General features: G+C 42.3%; 1 protein-coding gene across 2 annotated transcripts in view; it reads left to right on the top strand.

Moving 5' to 3' along the window:
* The window catches only part of NALF2 (NALCN channel auxiliary factor 2), an 87,171-nt gene that overhangs the window by 59,568 nt on the left and 13,079 nt on the right, over positions 1-14,524 (top strand). For both annotated transcript variants that reach the window (XM_048864611.2, XM_075132462.1), the window contains exon 2: positions 13,555-13,726. In XM_048864611.2, the coding sequence (XP_048720568.2) occupies positions 13,555-13,726 (172 nt within the window). The remainder of the gene's footprint in view (positions 1-13,554; positions 13,727-14,524) is intronic.

Here is a 14,524-nt window from a genome sequence, read left to right as displayed (position 1 = left end):
CTACTTCCTGTAACATAAGTAGGGCCCTACCAAATTCATGGTCCATTTTTGTCAATTTCACAGTCATAGGATTTTAAAAATCATAAATTTCATGATTTCAGCCATTGAAACCTGAAATTTCAGGTGTAGTAATTGTAGGGGTCCTGACCCAAAAAGGAGTTGTGGGGGGGGCAGGTTTGCAAAGTTATTGTCGGGGGGGTGTGGTACTGCTACCCTTACTTCTGTGCTGCTGCTGGCGGCGGCGCTGCCTTCAGAGCTGGGCAGCTGGAGAGCGGTGGCTGCTGGCTGGGAGCCCAGCTCTGAAGGCAGAGCCGCTGCCAGCAGCAGCACAGAAGTAAGGATGGCATGGTATGGTATTGCCACTTTTACTTCTGCGCTGCTGCCTGCAGAGCTGGGCCCTCAGTCAGCATGCGCCATTCTCTGGCAACCCAGCTCTGAAGGCCACAGTGCAGGAGTAAGGGTGGCATGGTATGGTATTGCCACCCTTCTACTCTGCTGCTGGCAGGGTGCTGAATTTTCAGAGCTGGGTGCCCGGCCAACAGCCACCCCTCTCCAGCCACCCAGCTCCGAAGGCAGCACAGAAGTAAGGGTGGCAATACCGTGACCTCCCTAAAATAACCTTGTGACTCCCCCCCCTGCAACTCCCTTTTGAGTCAGGACCCCCAATTTGAGAAACGCTGGTCTCCCCTATGAAATCTGTATAGTTTAGGGTAAAAGCATATGAAAGACTAGATTTCACATGGGGAGACCAGATTTCATAGTCTGTGACACATTTTTCGTGGCTGCGAATTTGGTAGGGCCCTAAACATAAGGGTTGTTTCAACGAGCCCTTCACCTGCTACTTCAGCCAGGAATTGACTCCTGTTCCTGATAGAAACCCCCCATGAACTATTATCCCCAAGCTGTGCCACTTCAGGTGCTGTGTTTTCTGAGAGTCGCAGGAGCAGGTGTTAGTCATAAGCAGGCTTCAGCTGCAGCTTAGACAAGAAACACAGACTGTGAGATCCATAAGGGAGGTTAGTTTGGCCCCACCATCCCAGGATACCCCAGTTGAAAATCTATATGATAAATGTTAACTTGGTTTTAAACTAATATTTTTCCTTTGTCTTCTAGTGCAGGTGAACCCAGGAGAATCTTTATTAATGCATTTTAGTGGCACAGAAATAGCCCATGATCTACCTATACCAGATGGGGCAGTAATATTGATGAGGCCCCTTTGATCCTGGGGGCAAAAGTAGGTGATGTCCTTTTATGGTAGGAAATGCATGCTCAGTAGGAAGGAACTGGTTGTTCATAAACTACGTATGTGGACACATCCACTTCCAATCAGTGCATGGTGCAAGAGACAGTTGTAGTGACAAGGAGTCTGGCAAAGAATCTTGGAGTGGTCACATAGTGCAGAAGAGGCAAACTTCAACTAACAGAATCCGGTCCTTGCCAGCCTATGTTGACCAATTAGAGTAGACAGCACATCCTATAGGATATTGCATTTGTTCTGGGAACCTTAATAACAGAAGGATTGTGACAAACTGAAGGGAGTTCAGAAAGATTAAAGAGACCAGAGACTGACCTATAGGGAAAGGTGAAAAGAGTTAAATCAGCCTAGTTTGTCTAAGCAATTATTTAAATGGACAGTACAATACATCTACAAATATTAGAAACGTGTAAACACCAAGGACGTTAGGAATGATTTATAGCAATACAAGGGGATGCGATTTCCCTTTCCCTTATGGAAGAGAAAATGTAGGTTAAATATCAGAGAGACCCTCTAGACAGTGAGATCGTAGAAATGTAGGATTGGTAGGGACATTGATAGGTCATCGAGTCCAGTTCTTTGCACTGAGGCAGAACGAAGTATTATCTAGACCATCCCTGACAGTCCCTAGACCATCCCTGTTCTTAAAAAGCTCCAAAGATGGAGATGTCACAACCTCCCTAAGTAATTTGTTCAAGTATTTAACTACCCTGACAGTTAGGAAGTTTTTCCTAATATTTAACCTAAATCTCCTTTGCTGCAATTTAAGCCCATTACTTCTTGTCCTGTCCTCTGTGGATAAGGAGATTAATTTACCACTCTCCTCCTTATAACAATCTTTTATGTATTTGTAGTAGGGCTGTTGATTAATCACAGTTAATTCACACGATTAACTCAAAAAAATTAATCGCCATTTTAAAAAATTAATTGAGATTAATCGCAGTTTTAATAGCACTGTTAAACAATAGAATACCAATTGAAATTTATTTAAATATTTTGGATGCTTTTCTACATTTTCATATATATTGTATTCTGTGTTGTAATTGAAATCAAAGTGTATATTATATTTTATTACAAATATTTCTACTGTAAAAATGATAAAAGAAATAGTATTTTTGAATTTACCTCATACAAGTACTGTAGTGCCATCTCTTTATCGTGAAAGTGCAACTTACAAATTTAGAATTTTTTTGTTACATAACTGAACTCAAAAACAAAACAATGTAAAACTTCAGAGCCTACAAGTCCACTCAGTCCTACTTCTTGTTCAGCCAATCTCTAAGACAGACAAGTTTGTTTACGTTTACGGGAGATAATGCTGCCTGCTTCTTATTAAAATGTCACCTGAAAGTGAGAACAGGCATTCCCATGGCACTTTTTTAACCAGCATTGCAAGGTACAGTATTTACGTGCCAAATATGCTAAACATTTGTATGCCCCTTCATGCTTAAGCCACTATTCTAGAGGACATGCTTCCATGATGATGATGCTAGTTAAAAAAATAATGCATTAATTACTTAGTGACTGAACTCCTTGGGGGAGAATTGTATGTCTCCTGCTCCGTTTTACCTGCATTCTGCCATATATTTCATGTTATAGCAGTCTTGGATGATGACCCAACACATGACAAAACGCAAAGAAGGTACCAACATAGGCGCCAACTCCGTGGGTGCTCCGTGGCTGGAGCGCCCATGGGGGAAAATTGGTGGGTGCTCTGCACCCACTGGCAGCCAAGTTCCCCTCCCTGCCCCCCCGACCCCAACTCACCTCCTCCTCCTCCTCCGCTTCCTCCCCTGAGCACACTGCATCCCTGCTTCTCTTCCCAGTGCTTGCCACTGCGAAACAGCTCCGGGAGTGGGAATGCAGTGCACTCAGGGGAAAAGGCGGGGCCGTGGTGGGGATTTGGGGAAGGAGTCCAATAGGGACAGTGAGGGGGCGGAGTTGGGGCGGCGGGAACCTTGGGGAAGGGGTTGGAATGGGGGCAGAGCAGGGGTGGGAGGCGGCGGGCAGGGGTGGAGTCGGGGCCAGGGGTGGGGGGGGCGTGAGCACCCACCGGCGCCAGGAGAAGTTGACGCCTTTGGATACCAATGTAAGATTTTTAAAGATAGCTACAGCTCTTGACCCAAGGTTTAAGAATCTGAAGTGCATTCCAAAATCTGAGAGGGACGAGGTGTGGAGAATGCTTTCAGAAGTCTTAAAAGAACAACACTGGGATGCAGAAACTATAGAACCTGAACCACCAAAAAAGAAAATCAACTTTCTGCTGGTGGCATCTGACTCAGATAATGAAAATGAACATGCGTCGGTCCACAGTGCTTTGGATTGTTATCAAGCAGAACCCGTCATCAGCATGGACACATGTCCCCTGGAATGGTGGTTGAAGCATGAAGGGACATGAATCTTTAGCACATCTGGCACATAAATATCTTGCGATGCTGGCTACAACAGTGCCATGCAAATGCCTGTTCTCACTTTCAGGTGACATTGTAAACAAGAAGCGGGCAGCATTATCTCCTGCAAATGTAAACAAACTTGTTTGTCTGAGCGATTGGTTGAACAAGAAGTAGGACTGAGAGGACTTGCCAGCTCCAAAATTTTACATTGTTTTATTTTTGAATGTATTTTTTTGGTACATAATTCTACATTTGCAAGTTCAACTTTCATGGTAAAGAGATTGCACTACAGTACTTGTATTAGGTGAATTGAAAAAATACTATTTTTTTTTACAGTGCAAATACTTGTAATAAAAAATAAAGTGAGCACTGTATACTTTGTATTCTGTGTTATAATTGAAATCACTATATTGGAAAATGTAGAAAACCTCCAAATATATTTAAATAAATGGTATTCTATTCTTCTTTATCTGTGCGATTAATCGGGATAAATGTTTTTAATCGTGCGATTAATCGCGATTAATTTTTTTTAATCGCTTGACAGCTTGAAGAGACCTCAGGAGGTCATCTAGTCTAACCCCCTGCTCAAAGCAGGACCAACACCAACTAAATCATCTCATCCAGGGCTTTGTCAAACTAAGCATTAAAAACCTCAAAGGATGGTAACCCATTCCAGGGCTTCACCACCCTCCTAGTGAAATAGTGTTTCCTAATATCCAACTTAGACCTCCCCCACTGCAACTTGAGACTATTGCTCCTTGTTCTGTCATCTACCACCACTGAGAACAACCGAGTTCCATACTCTTTGGAACCCCTCTTCAGGTAGTTGAAGACTGCTATCAAATCCCCCCTCACTCTTCTCTTCTGCAGACTAAACAAGCCCAGTTCCCTCAGCCTCTCCTTGTAAGTCACGTGCTCCAGCCCCCTGATCATTTTCACTGTCCTCCGCTGGACTCTCTCCAATTTGTCCACATCCTTTCTGTAGTGGGGGGCCCTAAACTGGATGCAATACTCCAGATGTGGCCTCACCAGTGCCGAATAGAAGGGAATAATCACTTCCCTCGATCTGCTGGCAATGCTCCTACTGATGCAGCCCAATATGCCGTTAGCCTTCTTGGCAACAAAGGCATAGTGCAAAACAAATCCAGTTTTTTCAGTTTTTCCTTGTAGGTCATGTTTTCTAGACCTTTCATCATTTTTATTGCTCTCCTCTGGACTTTCTCCTATTTGTCCACGTCTTTCCCAAAGTGCGATGCCCAGAACTGGACACAATACTCTAGCTGAGCCCTTATCAATGCTGAGTAGAGTGAAAAAATGACTTCTTGTGTCTTGATCACAGCACTCCTGCTAATACATCCCAGAATGTTGTTTGCTTTTTTGCAACGGTATTACAATGTTGGCTCAAATTTAATTTGTGATCCACTATAACCCCTTATCCTTTTCTGCAGTACTCCTTCCTAAGCAGTCATTTACCATTTTCTGTTTGTGCAATTCATTATTCCTTCCTAAGTACTTTGCATTTGTCCTTATTGAATTTCATCCTATTTATTTCAGTCCATTTCTCCAGTTTGTCAAGATCATTTTTAATTCTAATCCTGTCCTCCAAAGCACTTGCAACCTCTCCCACATTGATATCATCTGCAAACTTTATAAGTGTATTTTCCATGGGTCTATGCCATTATCCAAATGATCTATGAGAATATTGAATGGAACCAGACCCAGGATAGATCCCTGCAGGATCACTCAATATGCCCTTCCAGCTTGACAATTGATAACTACTCTATGAATACGGTTTTCCAACCAGTTGTGCACCCACCTTAGAGTAGGTTCATCTAGACTATATTTCTGAGGTTTGCTTATGAGAAGGTCATGTGAGACAGTATCAAAAGCCTTATCAAAGTTGAGATACATCACATCATCTGCTTTCCCCCAACACAAGTTCTGTTACCCTTTCAAAAAAAAGGATATTAGTTCTTTTGATGTGATTTGTTCTTAACAAATCCATATACTGGCATGATGTACCAAATCCGAGGTAGGATATACTGTTCTCAGCTGTGAAATAGTCTTCTGAGGGTAGGTATTGAAGTTCTATTGCTAGATAAAGTCATGGAGGATAGGAGACTATGGGAAACAATCTGGCACTGGCCATGAACTGACTACATCCTAAATGGTCCTTCCCATCCCTGCTGTCTAACTGAAACCCTTGGCATGATAGAAAAGAACAGACCTTGCACAGGCCATGTATGGCTGCTATAGGCATTCAAGATTTCAAGTGCTGTATGTCCACTTTGGGTCATTTGGCCACCATTGTGTCCATCTCCCTCTTAAAGACCTTAGGGAAGGTCTTGCTGTTGCCTTTGGTGCTGCAGATAATGCCATTTGGGTGGCTTCAATCCTCACAGAATATTTATTTTACAGATATAGTTTCATTTTTATACATGTGCAGCAATTCTGTCTCCCTTTGGCACAAGGCTATAGTGCAGCCCAGAAAGTAAACAGAATACAATGGAGACTTGACTTGCAGATCAGCTATTTGTGGCATCTTTGCATCCTCTTGTGAGGGATTGCATCAAGGAGTTCTTTGCCTTCAGCATGTCACATTTAGCCATCCAGCTGCTGTTCATGCTATGATGAGAGACACCTGTTCTGGAGTTGGTCAAATAATGAATGATCTTCCCTGGAAATTTGATGCCTTTTTCCTCTTCATGAATCACTCATGGACAGATCTTGATTTTTGTGAATGTGAACGCTATTGATTAGTATTCACACCAAAATTTTTATGAACAAATTTCATCCTATGAGCTATGTGCAAACTGTTCACGCATTCTCTATTAATTACCCATGGATTGGGAGGAGTCCCCTAAGCCACATGGTATTGCTTCTGCTCCCTAACTGGATGACTTTTGAACAGGAGAAAAATGAATGACCAATAAAGAGAATAGTAAATAATTCCTACCTAGCACAAAGAGTAATTTAGGCTAAAATTCACAAACTTTGGAGACCCCATGAACATTTTAATGAATACTTGGTGGCTATTTAAGCCCTCACAAACAACAAATAGTATGACCCCAATAACCGCAAACTGAACTCAACACTTTCAGTCACCTAAATATTTAGGAATCACTTCCTATTTTATTTAACCATATTCTGCTCTGTGCACAGGGAAACAATGGATTCCTGTGAACACACACGGGTGCAGGATGAGAAAAGCATGGGAGCTTCCCAATAAGTTGCTATTATACTAGTTCAGTTGGGGCTTTCATCAGTGTCTAAAACTGTCTGTTATTTCCAGTTGCTGCTTCAAGACATATTCAAGGCTAGAAAGTTGAATCTGTTCCAACTATGAGATCAAGTCTGGAGCTGACCATACTCTCTCCATTGTCCACACCTCCTCTGCAGGTTTAGGGAAGCTCCTGATCACAATGAATGGGTTAGTGAAGGGAGAACATTAATAGTGATTCATGTCAACCTGCCCAGTGGTTATCTAATATCAGCCAACAGAGAATAGAATGAAACCACTGCCTTTATGAAAAAATCCCACTGAATTTAATAGGAGTAAAGCCAATCAGGTCATATACAAATTACTGTAAAAATTTAAAGAATACTACAGAGAATAAAATCCTTTCTTTATATTTTTTAATTATTTTATGGAGCTATATACCAGGGAGATAATTCTGTTTCATAGATTTTAAATCCAGAAGGGACCATCATGATCTTCTAATCTCACTTCCTGTGACATTGTCTAATTAAAATATAACCATGCAAACCATTGTTGCTACCACTGTTATATAATTGCAATGAATCTTATACAAAGTGTAACATATGGCCAGAAAGGGTTAAGCATCCTGCAGGCTAAATGACCCAAAGCCAACCATTAAAGACATGTTAGAAAGTATGTGAATGGTAATTAGGGCTATTCCCTGCTAGATAGGCTAGAACTTTGAAGTGCAAACCTGTATTGTTAGAGAATTAGAAATTATACTAATTGTGCGTGTTTACTTATATGTTGTTTAATAATTAGCCATGTAAACAGACAGTTCCTGTCTGTCACTATAGCTATTGATTCAGAGATCTAAAGGGAATATTAACATTTAGATGAATCTTGAATGCAATAATGTCATTGTCTATATGTCTCTTTAAAGTTTGTGATAGACTGCCTGATTGATAAGTTATCTTATGTTAATCCATGTAGTTAATTACCGGTGAGGTTTAGGAAACAGAAGGTTACATCAAAAGCCTATTGTTCACCCAGGATTGTATGGTCAAATGGCTGCTAGAAACCAGTTTAAAAGATCCTGTCATCTCAGATCTGCTTGAGGCTTCATGCAGGGGAAGCCTAAGCCATAAGGACTGAGATCCCACTCCTGGCTGGACCACCCTGAATATAAACATTGGACTATAACCTATGAACTGTTTTTGAAAGAACTCTTTGCAACTACAAAGGTCACTATCTCTGCTATGAATCTGAATCTCAAGAATTGTACTCATGTCTGTATGTATACTGATCTTTTAACCATACTCTCTCTCTTTTCTTTTTTAATAATTCTTATTAACTAAACTAAAATTTATCTGTAAGCATGTATTTGGGTAAGATTTGGAATATTCATTAACCTAGGAGGTAATGTGTCAGATCCTTTGGGATTGGTAGAACTTTTTTATATGATGAATAAGATTTTCAGTAATTCTCATCGTAGTTGACTTGGGTGTCTGGGTGGAGGCTTAAGGCTGGGTTACTTCAAGGGAACTGTGTTGTTGGCTTCTGGGTAACCAGTGAGGTATTACAGAAGCTGTTTTGTGCTGGTTTGGTAAATCTAAGTATTGGAATATTCACCAACTTTAGGGATTGTCTGCCCCATTCTTTGCAGTTCACCCTAATTTAAGTGACCTCAGTTGGCTCCCCTGGGACTCCAGTCACAATTCCTATGGCATAACATAGGCCATAGAATTTCACCTAGTGACTCCTGCACCTAACCCAACAACATGTAATTGAATTAGAGCATATTTTTAGAAAACCATCCAGTCTTGATGTAAAGACTTCAAGAGATGCAGTCTTAAATATTAAATCCTATAGAATGGCAGAAAATTTCTCTAGAAAAGTTATCATTTCCTATTAACTTTTATAGGTTTTTACTATGAGGGTGAAGTTATTTCTCCTGTGACCTAGTCAGGCTCTGAACCCAGATTTTAAAGTAGTAACACATTGTGCCCTTCATCCTCCCTGTCTGCTTTCATTTGTATGAATGTTACTTTTCTCATCCCACTGCTTTGATAATAGAACTAAAAGGCCCTGCAGATTTCTGCTAACACAAGATGTAATGGGATGAATGCACCCTCTAATGGAGAAGATGGGAATAAACCTTTCCTAGGCATCAGATTAGAGAAATTGTATTTTGAATTCCTCATAGTGCAAGATATTTTATTTCAAGTAAGCTCCTTGGGGAGGACCCTTCGTTGTCAGATGACTTTGCAACTGACCCATTTCTAGAGTTTGTTGCTATCCCATTCCCTGCCAAAATGCCCACTTCTTAAATGTATTCCCCATTTGGTTATCATTTCCCAATGCTAGGCCTCACCCTGAAGTCATTCCAGATACTGTTCCCAAATGTTATTACACTACATTTTAAAGAGAGAGCGAGAGAGAGAGCAGCTAACTACAAGCACATGTCACTAGCAGTTTATCTCATGGTTGTTCTTCCACCACTGTAACCCTTGCCTTCCCACACCCCCTTCCTTCACTTATTACCATTGCATGCTGTGTAATTTCGACAGCAAGCTGCTTGGGGCAGAGACCTGTTACTCATTTGTTCTCTAAAGTGCCATGCATAGCTATAGTGTTGTGTAAGTAATAATATTGCACTGATGGGCACATAGAGATTGCCACACTGGACCAGAGCAGCAGTGCATCGAATCTGGGATTCTGTATCTAGCAGTGACCAGTGCCAAATAGTTCAGAAATAGACACAGATATCTCCACAGTGGACAACTATGGGATAAACTGCTGCTATAGGAATTTTCTTCATTTCCTTTGTTACTTAGTTGATGGCCCTGAACCATGAGGTTTTACCTCTCATCACTTTTTTTTTATTCTGTCTAGTATAATGGTTTATGTTCTCACTGTTCATGGAAACCTTGCTGGAATCCTGCTAAGGTCTTGGTCCCAGTGATTTCTAATAGCAATGATAAAGGCCTCATGTCCCAGATGGCCAGCCCCTTTAAGGGGATATAGGCCCAATCCCACCTGTGACACAATTAGCTCACCTCCTGAAAATAATGGTCCTGTGATTGGTGGATAATATCACCAACCAGTCCTTCTGGGGAAAAGATAAGAGTAGAGGCCTACGGAAGAGCTGGAAGGAGTTAAAGGCTCCTGCAGGCTGCAGAGAGCAAGAAAGCTCATGCAGGGGACACTGGGGCACCAGGGGGAGGCCAGACTTGGCAAGAAGGACTAGGAGCGGGAGCTGGATATAGAGAGGAAGAGAGACCCCACAGGTAGGGTGACCAGATGTCCCGATTTTATAGGGACAGTCCCGATATTCAGGGCTTTTTCTTATATAGGGACCTATTACGCCCCACTCCCTGTCCCGATTTTTCACACTCGCTATCTGGTCACCCTACCCGCAGGGAGAAAGGATTGGGCCCAGCTGGAGACTGGAGTGAAGACTTTTTCTTTTGGCCCACTAGGGGAGGAACACTATTGATTTCTGTTCTGGAAAGACTTGATCGCCAGCCTGGGTGGAACCAGTCTGGATGGTGGTGTCAACGGGACCGGGTAGAAACACAACACAAGCATCAGAAGGAGGGTTGTGGAATTCCCTTAGTTAGGAGGAAAGGGTTTGGGCCACTGGATATCATGTGTAGGATTAAATAAATTAGACCCCAGCCATAAGGGGAAACTTTTTTTGAATACCTTGGATTGTGAGGAGTTTATTGTGAAGGTGTGAGAAAGGAAAACAAAGGCAGGGTTGTGCAGGCCCCTCATAAGGAGGGCTCTCTGTAGGCAGTGACTCTGTCACACCTCATTTATTTAACTGGGGTTTTGAGTAACTTGGAAAACTAATCACCCTTTCTAAAGTCTACCGTTGTCACAGGCCTGCCTCCACAGCCATCCCCTGAATGGTCCTGCTTCAAGCCGCAGCGCCCTGCCTCCTCCTGTTCCCTCCTAGCAATGGACACGGTCAGGGAGATGTGTGTGTCAAATCTTACGCTACTGCAGCCTGTGTTGTGCTTGTTGTGGGGATAGACAGAGACATGTCTCTAGAGCTGTCGATCCAGCACCTCAATCTCACCTGCACTGTTTTCCCTTTCAAAGGAAAATTAAATTACAAATGCCAAATGATATCTGCCTGTGTTTGGTAGCAGAGAGAGAACCAGCAATGTGCAGCTAGTGGACCTACAGGTTGCACCTGATAGCACAGGGTTGAAGACCGGGGTCTAACATCTATTGGGTGCTGCTTTAAGTAACACTACAGATTATGTTTTTCCTGGTGAATTAGGTATGTCCTACTGAAGTGAAGCATTTGGGCCAGAATTAATCACTTCAGCTGCAAAGTTCTGCAGCTCCAAGGAGGTGGGAATGCTGCCATGTCTTCACCTCGCCCTGGTATACATGGGAGGTTTGCGCAATTCTGTGTCATATATTCTCTTGCTGCATCTTGGTCATTCACTGCAAAAGTGATGATACAGCCTCCAGCACAGCACAGGGCTCCAAGCTAATAGAGTTTCTGTGCCATTGGATCATACAGTGGGAGCTCTCAGTGCTATGGGAGTCTGTGCTAATTCGGAAGGCTGGTAGGAGCTTATTCTCAGTCTTTCCCCAAAATCTGACCCTCCAAAACCTGACCCTAGGGGCTCACAACAGCCAGTCCCTAAAATACTTCATACTAGCAAAGGCAGGAAATGTCCATCTGAGCTAGCTTGTTAGGGCCATGATTTCTCACTATGGGTCCCAGCCAGGTCTAACCATGCCCACCTGATGTTAACTGCTCCGCTCCATTCTGCAAAGCCTCACTTTCCTGGGCTCTGACAGCAGCTGAGCAATGAAAAGGAAGATGCCCCCCATGCTGCAGGGCAAGACAGGGTGTTTCACCCTGATACACCCTGGCTGGGTTACCAGTGGAGCTATCTGCAGGCACCTGTTCTGTTTTGTACTGGAATACATTAGCTGTTTCCTTAAGACTCTGGCTGGGTATTAGGACACTCAGAAGAGAGGAAAGGAGTAGTGAAGAGCTTGGGAATGGGCTCTTGTAAGTGGGATACTTCCGGGACTGGGTAATTCCAGACAGTGCATGTATCACTAACTCAGTATTACTTTGATTTGCATGATTTGGTTTCTGGCGGGGAGGGGCCTCTCCACTAGCCAGTTCTTGAGGGGTATTTGCTCTCCCCCACTACTGCATGGTTTTGTCTCCTTTGGGGCGGGCAGGCCTTGCCTATGCTGTTTGCACTAGAGGAGTTGCTGCTGTTGATAAGCCTGATAGACTTCAAAGCCAGAGTTTATGGCACATGTGGAGTATGAATGTTGAGGCAGGCACAAGCAGAGCCTAAGTTACAAGCTACACACAAGCTAGCCTTTGATTCTGAGAGTTTTGCAAAGTTCAGCTCTAACCAGCTAAAAGATGAACATAAAATCCTTGTTTAGGGGCATACAGGAACATTTCTAGCGTGATTAAGCATTGTTTGGTACATACTGGCAATTAAAATACATCTATAAAATGCAATGTTGCCCATGAGATATGCCCATCTGAACCAAGAGAAATGGCATGTTTTCCATGAATAAAAGATTCCACCTAAGCAACAGGTAAATGGATGTAGAAGATTAAATAGATTTAACGGTGAAGCAGAAGAGGAAGAGGCAATTCTAACTAACAATGAGCTACCTCTTATTAACATCATTCAGAATAAAGTGTGAGGCAGGATTGGTAATATCCAGGAATCTCCCCAGTGGCTGGAGCTAGTGTAGATTTTCCAGCAGTCATATGCATATGGGTATTTTCAGACTGGACCACTCCAAAGGTCCATCAAGCCAAGTTTCCAGTCTCTAGCAGTGATCAATGCTGGACACTTCACAGGAAGGTGTAAAATCCCTATAATGATTATTATTGTGCAGTAGTGTCCCAGAGGTAAATTCCTTCCGGACTCCAGCTGGTAAGCACTTTACATCCTGAAGTGTAAGGATCAAGAGCCTGGGTAATTTTATCTTACCTAGTGTCACTGCAGATGCTATTCTGTTTCATATAAGTGTACATGTATCTTTAATGCCTCTATCAACTGTTACTTGTTGTGGGGCTGTTCATAAGGGCGAGATTTCATATCCTGGTTTGTTATACTGGCTGCCGATGCTGGTTTGCTGTTGCAGAGTTTCTCATTAGTGTTGGGCTGCACAATATAGTTTGTTATATTGTAGGACTACTTATCAGGAACCAAGCTACCAGTGTTATTTTGTTATTTGTAGGGTTGCTTATGACTCATGGTCATAAGAGGAAAAAGCATTTCCATACTTATTTTTAAAGAGGAAACAAATAATTTCATGAATTTTGCAAACAGGTGAAATTTTGAGTCTACCAACCTTGACAGTGTCACTAAAGCCTCTAATGAACGATGTCTAAGGACCTACAAATAGAGGACAGTAGCCTATATGTTCATTTGCTTTACTCTTATAGATGTTTTAGGTTGTGAATTGAATTTCACACTGTCTCACATCTTTCAGTTTGCTTAAAAGGAAACAGTTAATTCAATAAGTAACCCTGATGTATTAACAAATATTTATTGAGATTAAACAGTGGGGTAAAAGCTCACCATTCATCTGCCTTTAACTTGCACTAAGCCACAAGATTATTAAATGGTTTTAATATACATATTTTTGCTGATGTGACGTTGTGTCTTGCGGTGTCTTGTTTTCTCCCTTAGGCTGTCTACAAGGCCTGGCTGTGCTCCGAGTATTTCAATGTGACACAACAACAGTGCCGACACCGGATTCCATGCAAGCAATACTGTCTGGAGGTGCAGACCAGGTGCCCCTTTGTGTTACCTGACAATGACGAGCTGATCTATGGAGGGTTACCTGGTTTCATCTGTACGGGTAAGAAGGTCATGGAAGTAGGATAGGTGTCCCTGTAATGACTTCTTATCTCCTGCCCATTGTACATTTCAGGAAATGGAGGAAATACAAAAAGACAGGCAGACAAATGTGTGGGGTGGATGGGGAGAATTTTCAACTCATGTTCAAGTAATAAGTTCCATTTCTCTAGAGCCTTTCACCCTGAAGACTCCTATAGCACTGTACAAATCATGGGCCAAATCTTGAAGTCTTTTTGCATGTGTGTAAGGACTTCAGGATTTGGTCATATATATAAAATAAATATATATAGGAAGTACATTATCAATTATTGAAATATTTCCATCTCTGAGATGGAATATAGCTGTTTAGCAGCCTCACAGCAACACTACCTGACAATTTAGGGCAGGACGTGAAAAGCAGTCCCACCGCTAACTGAAACTTCAAGGGTCTATTTGGTGAGGCAATATGTGACTGCGTTAAAGTTTGACCAGCTCATTGACGCTAACTGATACAAAAGATGTCAGAGGATTTCCTTTTTTAAAGTGTGTTTAGTATTCATGGCAGGTGCTCAGAGACTGAAGTCCTCTATTTATCCATCCATACAACAGGTAAAGCATAGGTATGGGCGGTACAAACTTTCCATCCTGCCACCTACCATAGCACTAGATTTTCCTGGCAGTTCTCCCATCCATGACTGAACCTGGCCTGATCCTATAGTTTGTAAGATCTGATAAATACTCAGCCTGAGATGTTCACAGCTTTGTCACAAATTATCATTACACTTGGTCCTTGGATCTTGCAATAAAGTGGACCTGGATC

Source organism: Caretta caretta, chromosome 9 (genome assembly GCF_965140235.1).
Source record: "Caretta caretta isolate rCarCar2 chromosome 9, rCarCar1.hap1, whole genome shotgun sequence".
Lineage (NCBI taxonomy): Eukaryota > Metazoa > Chordata > Testudines > Cheloniidae > Caretta > Caretta caretta.
Note: the sequence above shows the minus strand (reverse complement) of the source record. Positions and strands in the feature narration are given on the sequence as shown.